At 47.2% G+C, this 14,975-nt stretch overlaps 1 protein-coding gene across 1 annotated transcript in view; it reads left to right on the plus strand.

The window, feature by feature from the left end:
• GPR161 (G protein-coupled receptor 161) overlaps positions 1-14,975 on the plus strand; it is a 53,814-nt gene that overhangs the window by 18,224 nt on the left and 20,615 nt on the right. Inside the window, exons 2-3 of the mRNA XM_064282977.1 lie at positions 7,066-7,790; positions 12,475-12,579. Coding sequence (XP_064139047.1) covers positions 7,066-7,790; positions 12,475-12,579 — 830 coding nt within the window. The remainder of the gene's footprint in view (positions 1-7,065; positions 7,791-12,474; positions 12,580-14,975) is intronic.

Genomic DNA, 14,975 nt, shown 5'->3' on the forward strand with positions numbered 1-14,975 from the left:
TGTACATTCCAGGTTCCTATTATTATTGGGTATTTGCAGCTGTTTCTTCTCATTTTGAGTCATGCCACATCAGCAAATGAAGGTCCCGAAAGCTTTATTCCATCCACGTCATTACAGTCTACTCTACTCTGAGGAGGCAGCTCTTCTCCTGTTGTATTTTGAGTGCCTTCCAACCTGGGGGGGCTCATCTTCCAGCACTATATCAGACAATGTTCTGCTGCTATTCATAAGGTTTTCACTGGCTAATGCTTTTCAGAAGTAGACTGCTGGGTCCTTCTTCCTAGTCTGTCTTAGTCTGGAAGCTCTGCTGAAACCTGTCCTCCATGGGTGACCCTGCTGGTATCTGAACACCAGTGGCACAGCTTCCAGTATCACAGCAACATGCAAGCCCCCACAGTATGACAAACTGACAGACCCATGGGGGAGCCAAAGCTTAGACAGGTCTATAAAACAAACAGTAACACGGGTTAGGAGCGTGATTCTTAATTAAATCAAGTATATGAGATCAAATGGGCAACACCTGCCCAAAAGACAAGAAAGCAGGAAGGGACAGGAAAACTGGGCAGATGGACTTGGGGAACCCAGGATGTAAAGGGAAAGGGAGAGAGTGCTGACACATTGCAGGGATTGCATCCAATGTCACAATACAGTTTGCATATAAATTGTTAAGCAAAAACTAATTTGTAACATAAACTTTCACCTAAAGCGCAATAAAGTTGGGGAAAGAATTGTATGTACTATCGTTTAAGTGTAAGACAAAAATGAAAGAGAAGAAAATACCATTTACAGTAGCCTCCAAATCAATAAAATAGCCAGGGATTAACCAGGGATATAAAAGACTTATTCAATGAAAATTATAAAACACTAGTACAAGAGACTAAAAAAGACCTACAAAAATGCAAAGACATACTGTGCTCCTGGATTGGAAGACTTAATATAGAGAATATGTCAATTCTGTCTAAAGCAATCTACAGATACAGTGCAATCCTGATATAAATCCCAATAACATTCTTTACTGAAATGGTAAAACTAATGACCAGCTTCATATGGAAAGGAAAGAAACTCCGAATAGCAAAGCAATATTGAAGAAAAAGAACATAGCAGGAGGCCTCACACTCCCCAATATCAATACATACTATGAAGCCCGTGTAATCAAAAGAGCCTTGTGTTGTGTCAAAGATAGACACGTAGACCAGTGGAATAGAACTGAGAACGCAGAATTACACTCTATCATCTGTGTATAACTAATTTTCGACAAGGGGTCAAGGTCCATTCAGTGGGGCAGAAACAGTCTCTTTAATAAGTGGTGCTGGTAAAACTGGATATCTACCTGCAGAAAAGTGAAACAGAACCTATACCTCATACTATACACAAAAAACAAAACAGATCAAAGACCTAAACCTTAAATCTGAAACCATAAAATTCCTGGAAGAAAGCAGGGAGAAAGCTATAGGACCTAATCTTTTGCAAAAATAGGATAACGTTACAACAAATGCATGAATAGCAGAAGCCAAAATAGATAAATGGGATCTCATAAAAATTAAAAACTTATACTCATCAAAAGACTTTATTAAAAGTCAATAGACAACCTATAGACTGGGAAAAAATCTTTAGAAAAAACTTAACTTGGTAAGTGTCTAATCTCTAAAATCTATAGAAAACTGGAACAATTCAACAACAAAAGGACAAACAGTGCACTCACAAAATGGCCAAAGGATATGAACAGAACCTGCACCAAGAAGGACCTCCGAGCAGCCAGCAAACATATGAAAAGATGTTCACGATTAGTAGCCATTAGAGAGATGCAAATCAAACCTACAATGAGATGCCGTGTCACCCCAGATAAAATGGCACTGACTAAAAAAAAAAAAAGGTAATGACAAATGTTGGGGAGAATGGAACCCTTGTCCATTGCTGGTGGGACTGTAAAATGATACAACCAGTATGGAAAACGGTATGGCACTTTCTCAAAAAACTAGAAATAGAGCTACCTTAGGATCTAGGAATTCTTCTGCTAGGTGTATACTCTAAAATACTCTAGAGACCTAAAAATAATGACACAAACAGACATATGCACACCTTTGTTCATTGCTGCTTTATTCACAACACCAAAAAAAGGAAACAACCAAAGTGCCCGTCAATGGATGAATGGATAAGCAAATTGTGGTACACACATACAATGGAATACTTTGCAACCATAAAGAATAACGATGAGCCCGTGAAACATACTGTTGCTGAACCTGGGAAGGGTTCCTTGTCTGGCTTGCTCAAGACTTGTCAATGATCTGTCTGAGAAAGAGAAAGTAACTTTATTGCAATGTACAGAACAAGGAGCCGGGGCGGGAAGCGGGGGAGGTTCCTCAGATCCGACATTCCCTGAGCTATGGGGAAGCAGGACTTATATGTGATTTGGGTAGCAAGATGGCGGGCACGCAGGCTTACTGTGGAGGGAAAATTCTAGAAGGAAGATGCTGTAGGAATTATTGTGGCCAGGGAACAGGAGGTGACGTGGTTCTTGTCAGACCTTTCGCTTTGGAATGGGGTCTGGGTGATGATTTTCCTTCTGATTTGTTCCACTTGTTGCTGCGTCCTCTGTTGAGGTCAATTAGCTGTCACAGATGGTCCTTCTGCACATGCAGGACAGGCCAAATCTGGCTCGGGCTAATTTAAGGACTAATGGAAATTTACTGGCATTCGTAGAGTCAGGTTACAATATTATAGCATGGATGGACCTGCAGAGCATAATGCTAAGTGACATAAGTCAGTCATATCAGGAACAAATATTGTATGATCTCTATTTTATAAGGAGAAAAGAATAGACATATACAGAGAGACAAGTATTCATTGGTGGTTACCAGGGAGGGAAGGGGGGAAGGGAAAAGTAAGCTTTAGACCATAAAAAAGACTTGTTATTTGTTTTGGTGATGGGGAAAGTGAGCATAGCACAAAGTAAAAATGAGTGAGCATGTATGGATGAGTATATACATACTGGTATATGGATAGGTACAGGTGAGAACAAATAGAAGTATCTATAAAACCAAACAACCAAATCCACTGCTGATTCCGACTCACGGTGACCCTATAGGACAGAGCAGATCTGCCCCATAGCATTTCCAAGGCTGTAAATCTTTATGGAAGCAGACTGCCACATCTTTCCCCTATAGAGTGGCTGGTGGGTTTGACTTGTTGACCTTTCGGTTAGCAGCCAAGTGCTTTAACCACTGTGCCTCCAGGGTTCCTTTTAGAAGTACGTATTGGTATGTGTGGAGCCCTGGTGGCACAGTGGTTAAGAACTTGGCTGCTAACCAAAAGATTGGCAGTTTGAATCCACCAGCTGCTCTTTGGAAACCCTATGGGGCAGTTCTGCTCTGTCCTCTAGGGTCGCTGTGAGTCAGAATCGACCTTATGGCAATGGTTTTAGTTTTTGGTTTCTATAAAAAAAAAAAAATTTTTTTTTTACATGTAAATACAAATATGTGGGTGCAGGCACATATATTCATTGAACACACAAATACGCACATTCCTCAGACATAACCAAACACCTTCCAAGATTGGTTTCCTGGGTTTGAAAGCTTAGGACCATAGTCTCATGGGACAACTCAGTCAATGAGCATAACATTGTTCACAAAAATCATGGTCCGTATCCTGATGAAGTGAGTGGCATCTGGGGTCTTAAAACGTTGTGGGTGGCCACCTGAGACACAACTATGGGTCTCTATTTGCCAAGAGTCAAACAGTAAGAAGGTAACCAAAAGCTCAGAAAACAAACAACTCTACATGAGCTACAACCTCATCTACCCTGAGACCAGAAGAACTAGATGGTTCCCGGCTACCACCACTGACTGTTCTGATGGGGCCACAATAGATGGTACCAGATAGAATGGGAGAAAAATGTGGAGCAGAACTCAAATTCTTATTAAAGAAAAAGAAAAGAAAAGAAAAGAAAAAGCCAGACAAATGGAAACAGCGGAGAAGAGAGAACTCCCTGAGACTGACTCCCTGAGACTATCTCCCTGAGACACCCTTTAAACCTAGAACCCAGCCTATCCCCTGAGATCACCTTTCAGTGAAATTGTGGAGTGGGACAAAAAATAGAGGATATTACCTACTTAAAAGCTATCTGTATGAGACCTAAAGGTCAACAATTTCTCAAAAGCAAAGATGAGAAATAAGGGGGCAAGAAAACTAGAGTACCGGAAAGGGAACAACCGGAACACAATTAAAGAGAATGTTGACACGTTGTGATAAATGTGCTGCTGTCACTGAACAATTTGTGTGGAAATTGTCACATGAGAACCTATCTTGCTGTGTAAATTTTCACCAAAAATGCAATAAAATTAAAAAAAAAAAAAGAATAGCCGACTGGAGTGAAATTCACTGTTTAAATGTCAGTGTCCTAAACCAGCCAAGTTGGAAGACCTTTGAAGAATTTTACTGTAAGTCAGCACCATGGCCAGCTTTAGATTAGCCGCCCAGCTGCTAAAGCTTCAGACCCATTTAAAACATTTTGTATGTTTTTATACCACAGTGTGGTGGATATAACTCTGGCTCTAAACATAGTCTTTTGATAAATGAAGGTGCTGGAACTATGGGGTAGTTAGCCATGTGAAGAGCACTAGTGTCTTTAGGAGACTGTTCCCTGCATCAGTTAGTATGTTTACCTTGAGATAGCTGTAGGTGGTTTATGGTTTTTGTTCCTGATTTTAGTGGAGCGCCACTGAGCAGCCCCAGACCTGCCCCTGATCAGTAAGGCCCTGAAGAAAGGGTAGAGACTGAGAAGGCAGCACCCCGGTGAGAGTTCGCCCAGTCAGTGTGTGGCACTTCAGGCTTGTGGCCCTGTCCCCGAGCAGCTGGTGCCCAAGGGTGACTCAGGGAAGTCCTGGTAGAGGAGGCAGCTTCTCTGGAGACGTGCAAGGGGCATTAACTTGCTGCCATCGAGTCGATTCTGACTCACAGTGGCCCTACAGGACAGAGTAGAACTGCCCTATAGGGTGTCCGAGGCTGTAAATCTTTATGGAAGCTAACTGCCACATCTTTCTTCCACGGAGCAGCTGGTGGGTTCAAACTATCGACCTTGCAGTTGGCAGCCGAGTGCTTAGCCACTGTGCCACCAGTGCCTAGCCACAGTCATTTCATAACACTCTGCCTGGTACCAGGCAGCACCCGTGCAGTCCCCTCCCCACCTTCGCATGTTATTCTCATGGAAATAGCCTGTTTTCCTATGGATAAAATGTCCGTGTGGGCCAGGTGGGTTTTGTTTCACCCCATAGTCTAAAGCTTTCCACCCGTTCCAGTTAAAGTGTCAGTTCTTAGCCAGGACTACAAGGCTCTGCATGCCCAGGGCCCTGCCCACCTGCCCGCCCTCAATGAATATTCATTGACTCAGTGAAGCCCACATCTTTGGACCTTATTCCAGTTCTTATTGGTCTCCCTGAAAACTTGTTCAAAAATGAGCAGTGTCAGCAACGGCAGAACTGACCTGGCCTGATGCACGGTCCTTCCCTTCACCTTGCACTCTACCAGACCAAAGCCAAACAAGCTGCTGTGGGGTGGATTCTGACTCATGGCAACCCCATGTGTATCGGGGTAGAACTGTGCTCCACAGGATTTTCTATGGCTGATTTTTTAGAAGTAGATCTCCAGGTCTTTATTCCTTGGCACCTCTAGGCAGACTTGAACTTTCAACCTTTTGGTTAGCAGCCAAGCTGCAGTAACCATTTAGACCAGCCAGGAACTCTGTGCACATTACACTCCTGCCTTATTGAGCTACATGCAACTTTTGCACTGAGCCTGCGCTTGCTTACATCTCCATGGCTCACCAGTGCTCACGGGATGCCAGGGCAGGTCCTGGGCCTTGCGGTCACCTCCTTCCAGATGCCTGTTTGACCCTTTAGTCTGAACCAGGTGCCTGCCCAGCTGAATCACTAGTGCTATAGGCCTACCTCCTTCCTGGCACAGTGGAGTGATTCAGAACCACTGTCTGATCTATGGACTCTGGAATAGGTGGTATGCAAAGAGTCACTAGGGATATGCTCTGGGGACAGTAGAGTCAGATTGCCTGGGTTTATGTCTTGCTTATTCCACTTATGTGGAGTGGGGCAAGTTACGTAGTCTTTCTGTTCTTTAGAGTCCTCACCTGTAAAATGAAGATAATAGTAACCACCACTTAACGTTGTGAGGATTAACTATAGCCCTTACCGTTCCAGACTTTCATACTCTGTTTATGTGTCTGCTGCCCTCACATCTTCTCGCCTGCACTTTCAGTACATAGTACAGTGCTTGGCACATAGTGGAAACCCTGGTGACTTAGTGGTTAAGAGCTACCGCTGCTAACCAAAAGGTCGGCAGCTCGAATCCACCAGGCGCTCCTTGGAAATCGTATGGGGCAGTTCTACTCTGTCCTATAGGTCGCTGTGAGTCAGAATCAACTCGATGGCAACGGGTTTGGTTTGTTTGGTTTCGGTACATAGCAGGCCCTCAATAAATAGTCATTGACTTAATGAAGCCCACAGTCTCTGGATATTCTAGTTCTTATTAACCCATTGCCATCTAGTTGATTCCTACTCATAACGACCCTGTAAGACAGCGTAGAACTGCCCCATAGCGTTCCCAAGGAGCAGCTGGCGGATTTCAACTTTTGGTTAGCAGCCGAACTCTTAACCACTGTGCCACCAGGGCTCCAGTTCTTACTGATCCCCCTAAAAACTAGTCTACATGGAGCAATGTCAGCAACAGCAGAAGTGACCTGGCCTGATGCATGGTCCTTTAGTCTGGCCACACCCCCATATGTGAATGTGCTCTGATGTGGGCGGTTGGAAGCAGGGCTGCCCAAGCTCTGTGCTCTTTTTGGCATCCAGCTCTTCACTGATGAAGCATCCTACAGAACCATGTGTGTGAATGGTCTGGGCGAGTTGGGGGAAGGTGCTACTTTGAAAAGCGTTCACCCCATCTTTGGGTTGGACAAGAAAAAGTCACAGAGCTTCCACCCAGCAAAGCAGTGGAAGCCATCCCTGGTGTGTTCTCTCTCCCTTTGACTCCTCTCTCCTCCCTCCTTCCTTTCTGTAGCTACTATGCTGTCCTCTACCCTATGGTGTACCCCATGAAGATCACGGGGAACCGGGCCGTGATGGCCCTTGTCTACATCTGGCTTCACTCCCTCATCGGCTGCCTGCCCCCCTTATTTGGTTGGTCATCAGTGGAGTTTGACGAGTTCAAGTGGATGTGTGTGGCTGCATGGCACCGGGAGCCTGGCTACACAGCCTTCTGGCAGATCTGGTGTGCTCTCTTCCCCTTCCTGGTCATGCTGGTGTGCTATGGCTTCATCTTCCGCGTGGCCAGGGTCAAGGCACGCAAGGTGCACTGTGGCACTGTGGTCATGGTGGAGGAGGACGCCCAGAGGAATGGGAGGAAAAACTCCAGCACCTCCACCTCCTCCACGGGCAGCAGGAGGAACGCCTTTCAGGGTGTGGTCTACTCGGCCAACCAGTGCAAAGCCCTCATCACCATCCTGGTGGTCATTGGAGCCTTCATGGTCACTTGGGGCCCCTACATGTTTGTCATCACCTCTGAGGCCCTCTGGGGGAAGAACTATGTCTCCCCGGCCCTGGAGACCTGGGCCACGTGGCTGTCCTTCACTAGCGCCATCTGCCACCCTCTGATCTATGGACTTTGGAACAAGACAGTTCGCAAGGAACTACTGGGCATGTGCTTTGGGGACCGATATTATCGGGAACCATTTGTGCAGCGACAGAGGACATCCAGACTCTTCAGCATTTCCAACAGGATCACAGGTAACTTGGGCGCTGATCAGGAAAGGGAGAGCTACCCCTAAGGCAGGTGTAGCCTGTGATCCCATCAGCTTCTCTGGCATGTTAATGAATGGTTCTAAGACTGTTGCCTAAAGGCTGAAAGCATAAAGTGTCCCCTGTGATTCCTACCAGCTTTGCAGAGTTCACCAGCTCTAGGCCGTGCTGAGGAGGAGGCCACCATAGCACCCTGAAGTGCAAGCCCAAAGACTTAGGGGGCACCACAGTTCAGAATTCATTTTCTTTACCCTTCCATGGTCCACTGACCTCAAGAGTATATTTCTATCCTAGAGAAGACAGAATCACAAGTGTTAGACCAGACTGTCTTCTTCTCTTGGCAAATCCTTTCTCTTCCATGCCCCCCCTTTTCAGCACTCCCCCTTCGCCGGCCATGCCTCAGCTCCTCAACCTCTATCCTGAATCGTACTCCACCTTAGGCCTTTCCTCACAGGTCAGTGCTTTCCTGATTTTGTCCCTGGGATTAAGGCTGTGTCTCTGCCACACCTCAGCCACCTCCTGTCCATTGAATGGTCCCCACCTTGTATGTATCAGGTGGCTCCTCCATTTGACAACTGATTCGGTGCTAACATGTTTCTGGAGACAATGCCACCGACTTTGGTGAGACCCCAAGGAAGTACTCATAGTCACTAGCTAGATTTATTTTTATCATTTTGAAATCATTTTAGGGTTACGGAAGAGTTGGACATGTAGTACAGAGCTCAGTCTGTGACACTCCCTCGGTGTTTCCTCATCTTCCATGACCTTGATAACTTCTCAAGAGTACCAGTCAGGTATTTCGTAGAATTCCCCTTAATTTGTGTTTGCCTGCTGCTTTCTTAGGGTTGGAATGAGATGATGCATTTTGGTGAGAACACCGCAGGGGCAATGTGCTGTTTCTAGTGCACCCTACCAAGGGGTACGTGGTGGCAGCGTGTGTTACTGCCGGTGACGGCAACCTTAATTTCTCAGTTAAGATGGTGATCATAAAGGCACTGTTCTTCCATTGCAATTAACAAATATTTCAGGGAAAGATACTCCCTTTGACCTTCAACTCTCACCAGTTACTTTGAGCACACATTGGTGGTTCTTGCCTGCAGCAGTTACTACTGTTTTGTTTTAATGGTGAAGTAGTTTGATTTTTAGGGTCAAGTTTTAGGGAGACCTTGACAAACCACTGAAAGAGATATTTTCAGGACACTTACTACATCATACTTAGAGCCAGCTCACACTTAGTTCTAATCTCTTAGTTCTGATGACTCTGGGCAAGTCATCAGACCCGTCTAGTTGATTTTTCTCTTCATGAACTAGAGAGGTCTTTCACCTTCCCTCTCAAGGGGCTAGAAAGGAATAATGACCCCTAATTATTATGACATGGGAGCATTGGTGGTTCAATGGTAGAACTGTCACCTTTCATGTGGGAGACCCAGGTGCAATTCCCATTCAGAGCACCTCGTGCACAGCCACCACCCGTCTGTCAGTGGAAGTTTGCGTGTTGCTGTGATGCTAAACAGGTTTCAGTGGAGTTCCCAGACTAAGATGGACTAGGAAGGAAGGCCTGGCAATTCCAAAAATGAAGTGATAAAAACCCTCTGGATCACAACGGTCCTAACTGCAAGTGACCACGGGGATGGTGCAGGACCGAGTAGCATTTTGTTCCATCGTGCGTGAGGTTGTCGTGAGCTGTGTGCTTGTGCCATGGCAGGTGACAGTGATCACCATGACTGCTCAGTGGCAGTGAAGAAAGGTAATTAAGAAAGGGAACATCCCTGGTTTTATTTCATGGGATGATGGAGAGTTACTTCTTAGGAGAAGAAGGAAGTCTGGGGCTTTTTTTTGACCACAGAAGACGACGATCTCTCTGCACCCGTGTGTTCTAACTGCTGATGTGCCTACGCTCCCCCACCACCATCACTTGCAAGCCCATGCTTTCCAGGTATGATCTGTGGCAGGGGCACATCCAGTGTTTGGCTTATTTCCACCAGTGAGCTTATTCATTCAGATTTTATAAAAGCACTCATCTTCTAGGCAAAAGAATAACAGGCGTTTTCTATTTCAATGAAGTTGAGAATGAAGAAGACAAAAAATGAGGAAAGAGAATGGAGGAGGAGAAGAGGGTAGATAGAACAAAAAGAAACACCTGCTTTCTGGGCCAAGGTTCTCCACGTAAGACACTTTTGATTATCCTAGGAAGAGCTGGTGAGGCTGTGAGAACAAGCAGAAAAGCACTAGCCGTGGTTTGCCCTGGAAGCCCAAGGACATCGACAGTCTCCTCGTTTAGGGAAAGGCAGTCTTGTGGGACACTCTTGGGTGGAAGAGCTTGTGGGATGAGGGGTTCCTAGTTGCTGGCACTTCCCAGGACTGGAACATAGAAGATCCTTACTGTCTCTTCCCTGAAAGCCTTGGTCTCTCTGAGAAGTCTTGGAAACGAAGCATCATCCAGGCCCACACTGTGGGCTGTCCCTGCCTTTTTCACTGATGAGATTCCCGGCCTCATGTCCCTGCTGCTTCCGAGGCAGAGCTGACCAGGCGCTGGTCTAATGCCCTCTGTGTGCACGACTTTGAGCTGCAGCAGTTTCCTAAACCCAATCACTCCCCTCGCTCACCGGCCCGCTTCCAGGCCCCTCTTTCCCTCGTCCTCAGAGTGCTAGCTCTGAGTGCTAGCACAAGGTGAGAAAGATGGCATGATTCATTCCAAAGCCATCAAGACATGACTTAGAGGTTCTGTCTTGGTTTTACTCTTCTCATGGGCACCTGGGAAGCTTTAACCAAAGAAATCAATTAAACAGAATTACAAACTCTCCTCAGTCGTGTTTATGAGCAAAGACAGAGTGGAATTCCACAAATACCTGGAGCTTCCCAGCTGAGTCTGGGATACCAGGAGTCTTATAAACACACCGTCATGTTGTTTATTTCATACATAGTAGATTTGCCCCATTATCAGTGGATTCTGATTTTCTCATTCAGTTACCCCACATTGAAGAAGTGTAAAGGCCCAAGTTTCCCCTGGGGAGCCAGCTACCATGGAACTACCAAAATAGCTTCTCATTAGCAGATTCCCACTGGGAGGGCTTACCTAGGAATCTAGATCTCTGGGCTACCTGGAGATTGACAGGCAGAGTGATCTTATGGTGGCAGGTCAACCTTGGAGTGGACATTGACTTCTAGTGCTAAAAGGTGGGCTAAATTTTGTCGTAGGATCCCAGACCACAAATCCAAAGTCGAAGGTGATTCTAGGTGATCAGAGGAAAGAAGCCTTTCAGGAGAAAGGGCAACTACCGCCTCTAACAACTTTTCCACAGCAAGTCCAGCCCCTTCACCCCAGACAGGGCTGGCAAGTCCAGGCCCCACCCCAGCCTGGACCTAGGAGATGGCCTGGGCATTGTGGCAGCCTCCCCTGGGGACAGTACTCAGGTCTTCTGGGAAAGAGGACGCTGACTCAAGTTCACACAAAGGAAAATGTTTTGTTCCAGATCCTTGTTTGAGAGGTTGGGCTGGAGGGGGGGGCGGGCTTTGGATTTCCTGTCTTGCTTTTCCCAGGTCCCCTCAGGTGGCACTCAGAGGTCTTCTTGTTACTTCAGAGCCTGCTTCACCTCAGAGCCTTGCTCATACTCTTTTAGCCTCTGAAAGGCCAGGCTTCTGGAGAGGCACAGCCTGATCCCTGGCCTTTTTTTTTTTTGTAAAAGAGGTTGGACTGAGCCCAGCTCAGTAGCTATCCCATGGTCATGTGGAAAATCTCAGGGTAACAGTTCCCACTCTCAGTGGTAAACTCTGGGTCAACACAGAAGGGAGAGATACCACCTTTGAGTTGAGCCACGCTCGGAGTAGTGGCAGTTTGAATCCACCAGGTGCTTTCTGGAAAGTTTGACTGGGCTAATGGGGTTAGGGTTCCCACTGTTCTATGTATGGACTCTCATTTTTCCCTTGGTTTTTCCTGTGTTCCCCTGCCCCTTCCTGTGCTTGGTGTCCCCAGGCCAGAGCCTCCTGTGGCCACTCTCTTTGCTCTCCTGCTCACCCACAACCCAGCCTGGGGAAGGCATCCAACTGCTTCCTCTGGAGCCTTCTGACCAAACCCCACCTGTCTGTAGAGACTCCTGGGGCCGCCAGTGCCTGAGCTTTCGGGGGCCCTGATAAGAATTAGTCTGCTTCCAGCCCTCTGTCCCCCATGACCAACCTCAGTTCTCTTCCCTGGACCAGGTTCATTACCCATCTACTCCTTTGCAGCTTCCAAAAATTCTACCTCCCTTTGGGTTTTTTTTTTGGGGGTTTAAGCTGCCTTTTTTTTTTTTTTTAAATCTCTTTTCTGTCATGAAAGTAGGATTTCAGGTGGTTAACATGGGCATTAAATCCTCCATGTTTACTTGAAAGATCTCACAACTGCTCACCTCAGATTCTCTCTCCCAGTTTGTAATGGGAGCACCCTCTGCAGGCACATAGTGGATCCTGGACACTGCTGACACCCCCAGACAGGAGCAAGGGACAAGTGGGAAAAGAGACGCCGAGGGCTTCCTGTCCTTTTGGTTGAGAGCAAATTTTGCACTCAAGGACAGGGGTGGGAGGGAGACCCTGTGGGGAGACAGAAGTGAGAGAGGCAGATGGCTGGGTAGTCGAGAGCTGACCCTGGGCTGCTGTCAAGATGTGGATGTGCCTCACTGTCAACTTTGCCTTTCAGACCTGGGCCTGTCTCCACACCTCACGGCACTCATGGCTGGTGAACAGCCCCTGGGCCACAGCAGCAGCACCGGGGACACTGGCTTCAGCTGTTCTCAGGACTCAGGTAACCCACGCACAGTGTCAGCCTCCAACCTGCTGTTTCCCTGAGGCAGGCCTCAGCTGGGAGGAGGGAACTCCCACAGTGCATGGGGAGAGCATGGGGGCCATCATGGCACCTGTGCAAACCTAACCTGCCCTGTGCTCTTCTGTCCTCAGTTTCCTGCTCTGTAAAATGGGGTCACATTGAGTTTTCTGCCTCACAGAGATATTGTGGGGCTGACACTAAATAAAAACCCGTGTAAAGTTAAAATGCTAAATGACTAAGTTTCTACTGTAATTACGGTAGTTGTTGGCAAGTGCAGGCTCTGGAGTCAGCCTGCCTGGTTTCCAGTCTCCTGTGGGCTTGTCATGTGCCCTGTTATTTTAGGCAAGCCTCTTAGTCTTTTTCTAACATCCTAGTTAGAACTTCCTCGTTTCCCTGTTTGTGAAATGAGGGTAACAATCCCCATGCCGAAGTGTCGTCTTGAGAATCAGAAGGCCTAATGAATGCACAGCACATATGTCAATTCCTGGCACAGCGGGAGCCCTCACAGATGTCAGGTGTTTTTGCCACCCTCGTTCTGTGCTCTGCTGCCCCTCCTGTGAGCAACCTGGTGTTCCCTGAAGAAACACGTCTCTACTGCAAACCCCCTACCACCCTGCCTGTAGCTACTCCCCAAAGGATCTTGCAAACTCAGGTCCACTCCTCTCTCCAGGCCGTTGGCTTGTGGTGTCCCAGCCTGTCCCTGGCCGTTGATGGGGAGCCATGAGTACACATTCTATACTTGCCAAGTGTGTCATCGGGACCCTCACTGGGCCTCAGCGAGAGCCGCTGGGCAAGGCCGGCCATGTCTCTTGATTGAGCAGATACACAGCTCCCAGCTCCCACTGCTGAAGAGGAGCCGTGGAGCCCAGCGGATCTGTTACCCACTCGGGCTGGCGTTTGTGTGGACGTGCTGGGGAGGGATGGGGGCGTTGTAGCTCCATAAAGCTGCTATAAAAAGATCATGAGTGTGATGAGAGCTGCGAAAGGGGACACAGGAGCACCATGGGATGTGGGTGCAGGGGTATTAAGAAAGGCCAAGCAGAAGTAGTAGGGGACAGTGTAGTAGGCAGAAGAAAGGGCCTAGGCTTTGGGGTCACACTGGCCTCAGTGTGAGCTTTGGCTTCACCATTTATTAGCTGTATCCTTATTAGTAATGACTTCATTAATTTAACACCTGCTGTGTACCAAGCACTGTGCTAAATTGTGACGTGTCTCAACTCATATAACCCTCACAACAATTCTGTGAGGTAGAATGAATCACAACCCCATTTTACAGATGGGAAAGACTGAGAGATTAAGAAACCTGCCAGTGATCTTTAAGTCTGTCCAACTCTCAAACCCGTGTGCTTCACCGCCACATTCTAACACCTCCCAAGCAAAGCTCTTTCTGTAGGCAAGGTAGTCGCTACTTTGCCACGTTGTTCTGAAGCAACATTTGAGGGGCTTCCCAATCTTCCTAATTGCCTAAGGCCTTGGTGGAAACTCTGATGGCATAGTGGTTAAGAGCTATGGCTGCCAATCCACCAGGTGCTCCTTGGAAACTCTATGGGGACGTTCTACTCTGTCCTGTAGGGTCGCTATGAGGGAAATCAACTCGACGGCAGTGGGTTTGGCTTGTTTTTTTTTAAGGCCTTGATGGATTGAAAGCCAGAGATTAAGGCTGGTCACCGACATTCCATCCCAGTGTCTGGCCAGTGCACTGTCGAGCAGCGAGTGTTGTCTCAGCCCTTCTTCCCTCCCTGTCCTGCCTTCGCCTGTCTCCCTTCCCAGCCTGCTCTTCACAGCTCCCTTTAAGAGAACTTCTCTGACTCTGCCTTGTTTTATTCACTCTTTGGGGGTAAGTTTTTCCATCTTTTTTTGGTCCCCACAGAGTTTGACATTTTCAACTTTTAAATGTTTTCTTAGCACAAAGTATTTTAACTACAGTGATAGAAATTTGAACTGGAAAAAGAGTCACTCTGAATACAGAGTTCCCTTTAAAAGGACACGGTCCTCCCATCGGGAAGTCCCTGGGTGGCTCAAACTGTTAAAACTCAGATGCGAACCAAAAGGTTGGTAGTTTTAGTCTACCCAGAGCACCTCAGAAGAAAGACCTGGGGTTTACTTCTGAAAAATCACCCATTGAAAACCCTGTGGAGCACAGTTCTGCTCTGACACACATGGGGTCATCCTGAGTCAGAATCAACCTGACAGGAACCGGTGTTTTTTGTCCTCCTGTGAGCCCTTCTCCCCTCCCCTCACCCCAGTCTGGCAGATTTAACACTTCTGTGTTGTGCTGGTTGTGGCACGTAGCCCACTGCTTTGGAGGACATAGCTATGTTTCGTGTGTCTGAAGCAGCACCGTTGGCTGTCAGCAGACTCCCTGAAATGGGATG

Source organism: Loxodonta africana, chromosome 3 (genome assembly GCF_030014295.1).
Source record: "Loxodonta africana isolate mLoxAfr1 chromosome 3, mLoxAfr1.hap2, whole genome shotgun sequence".
NCBI lineage: Eukaryota > Metazoa > Chordata > Mammalia > Proboscidea > Elephantidae > Loxodonta > Loxodonta africana.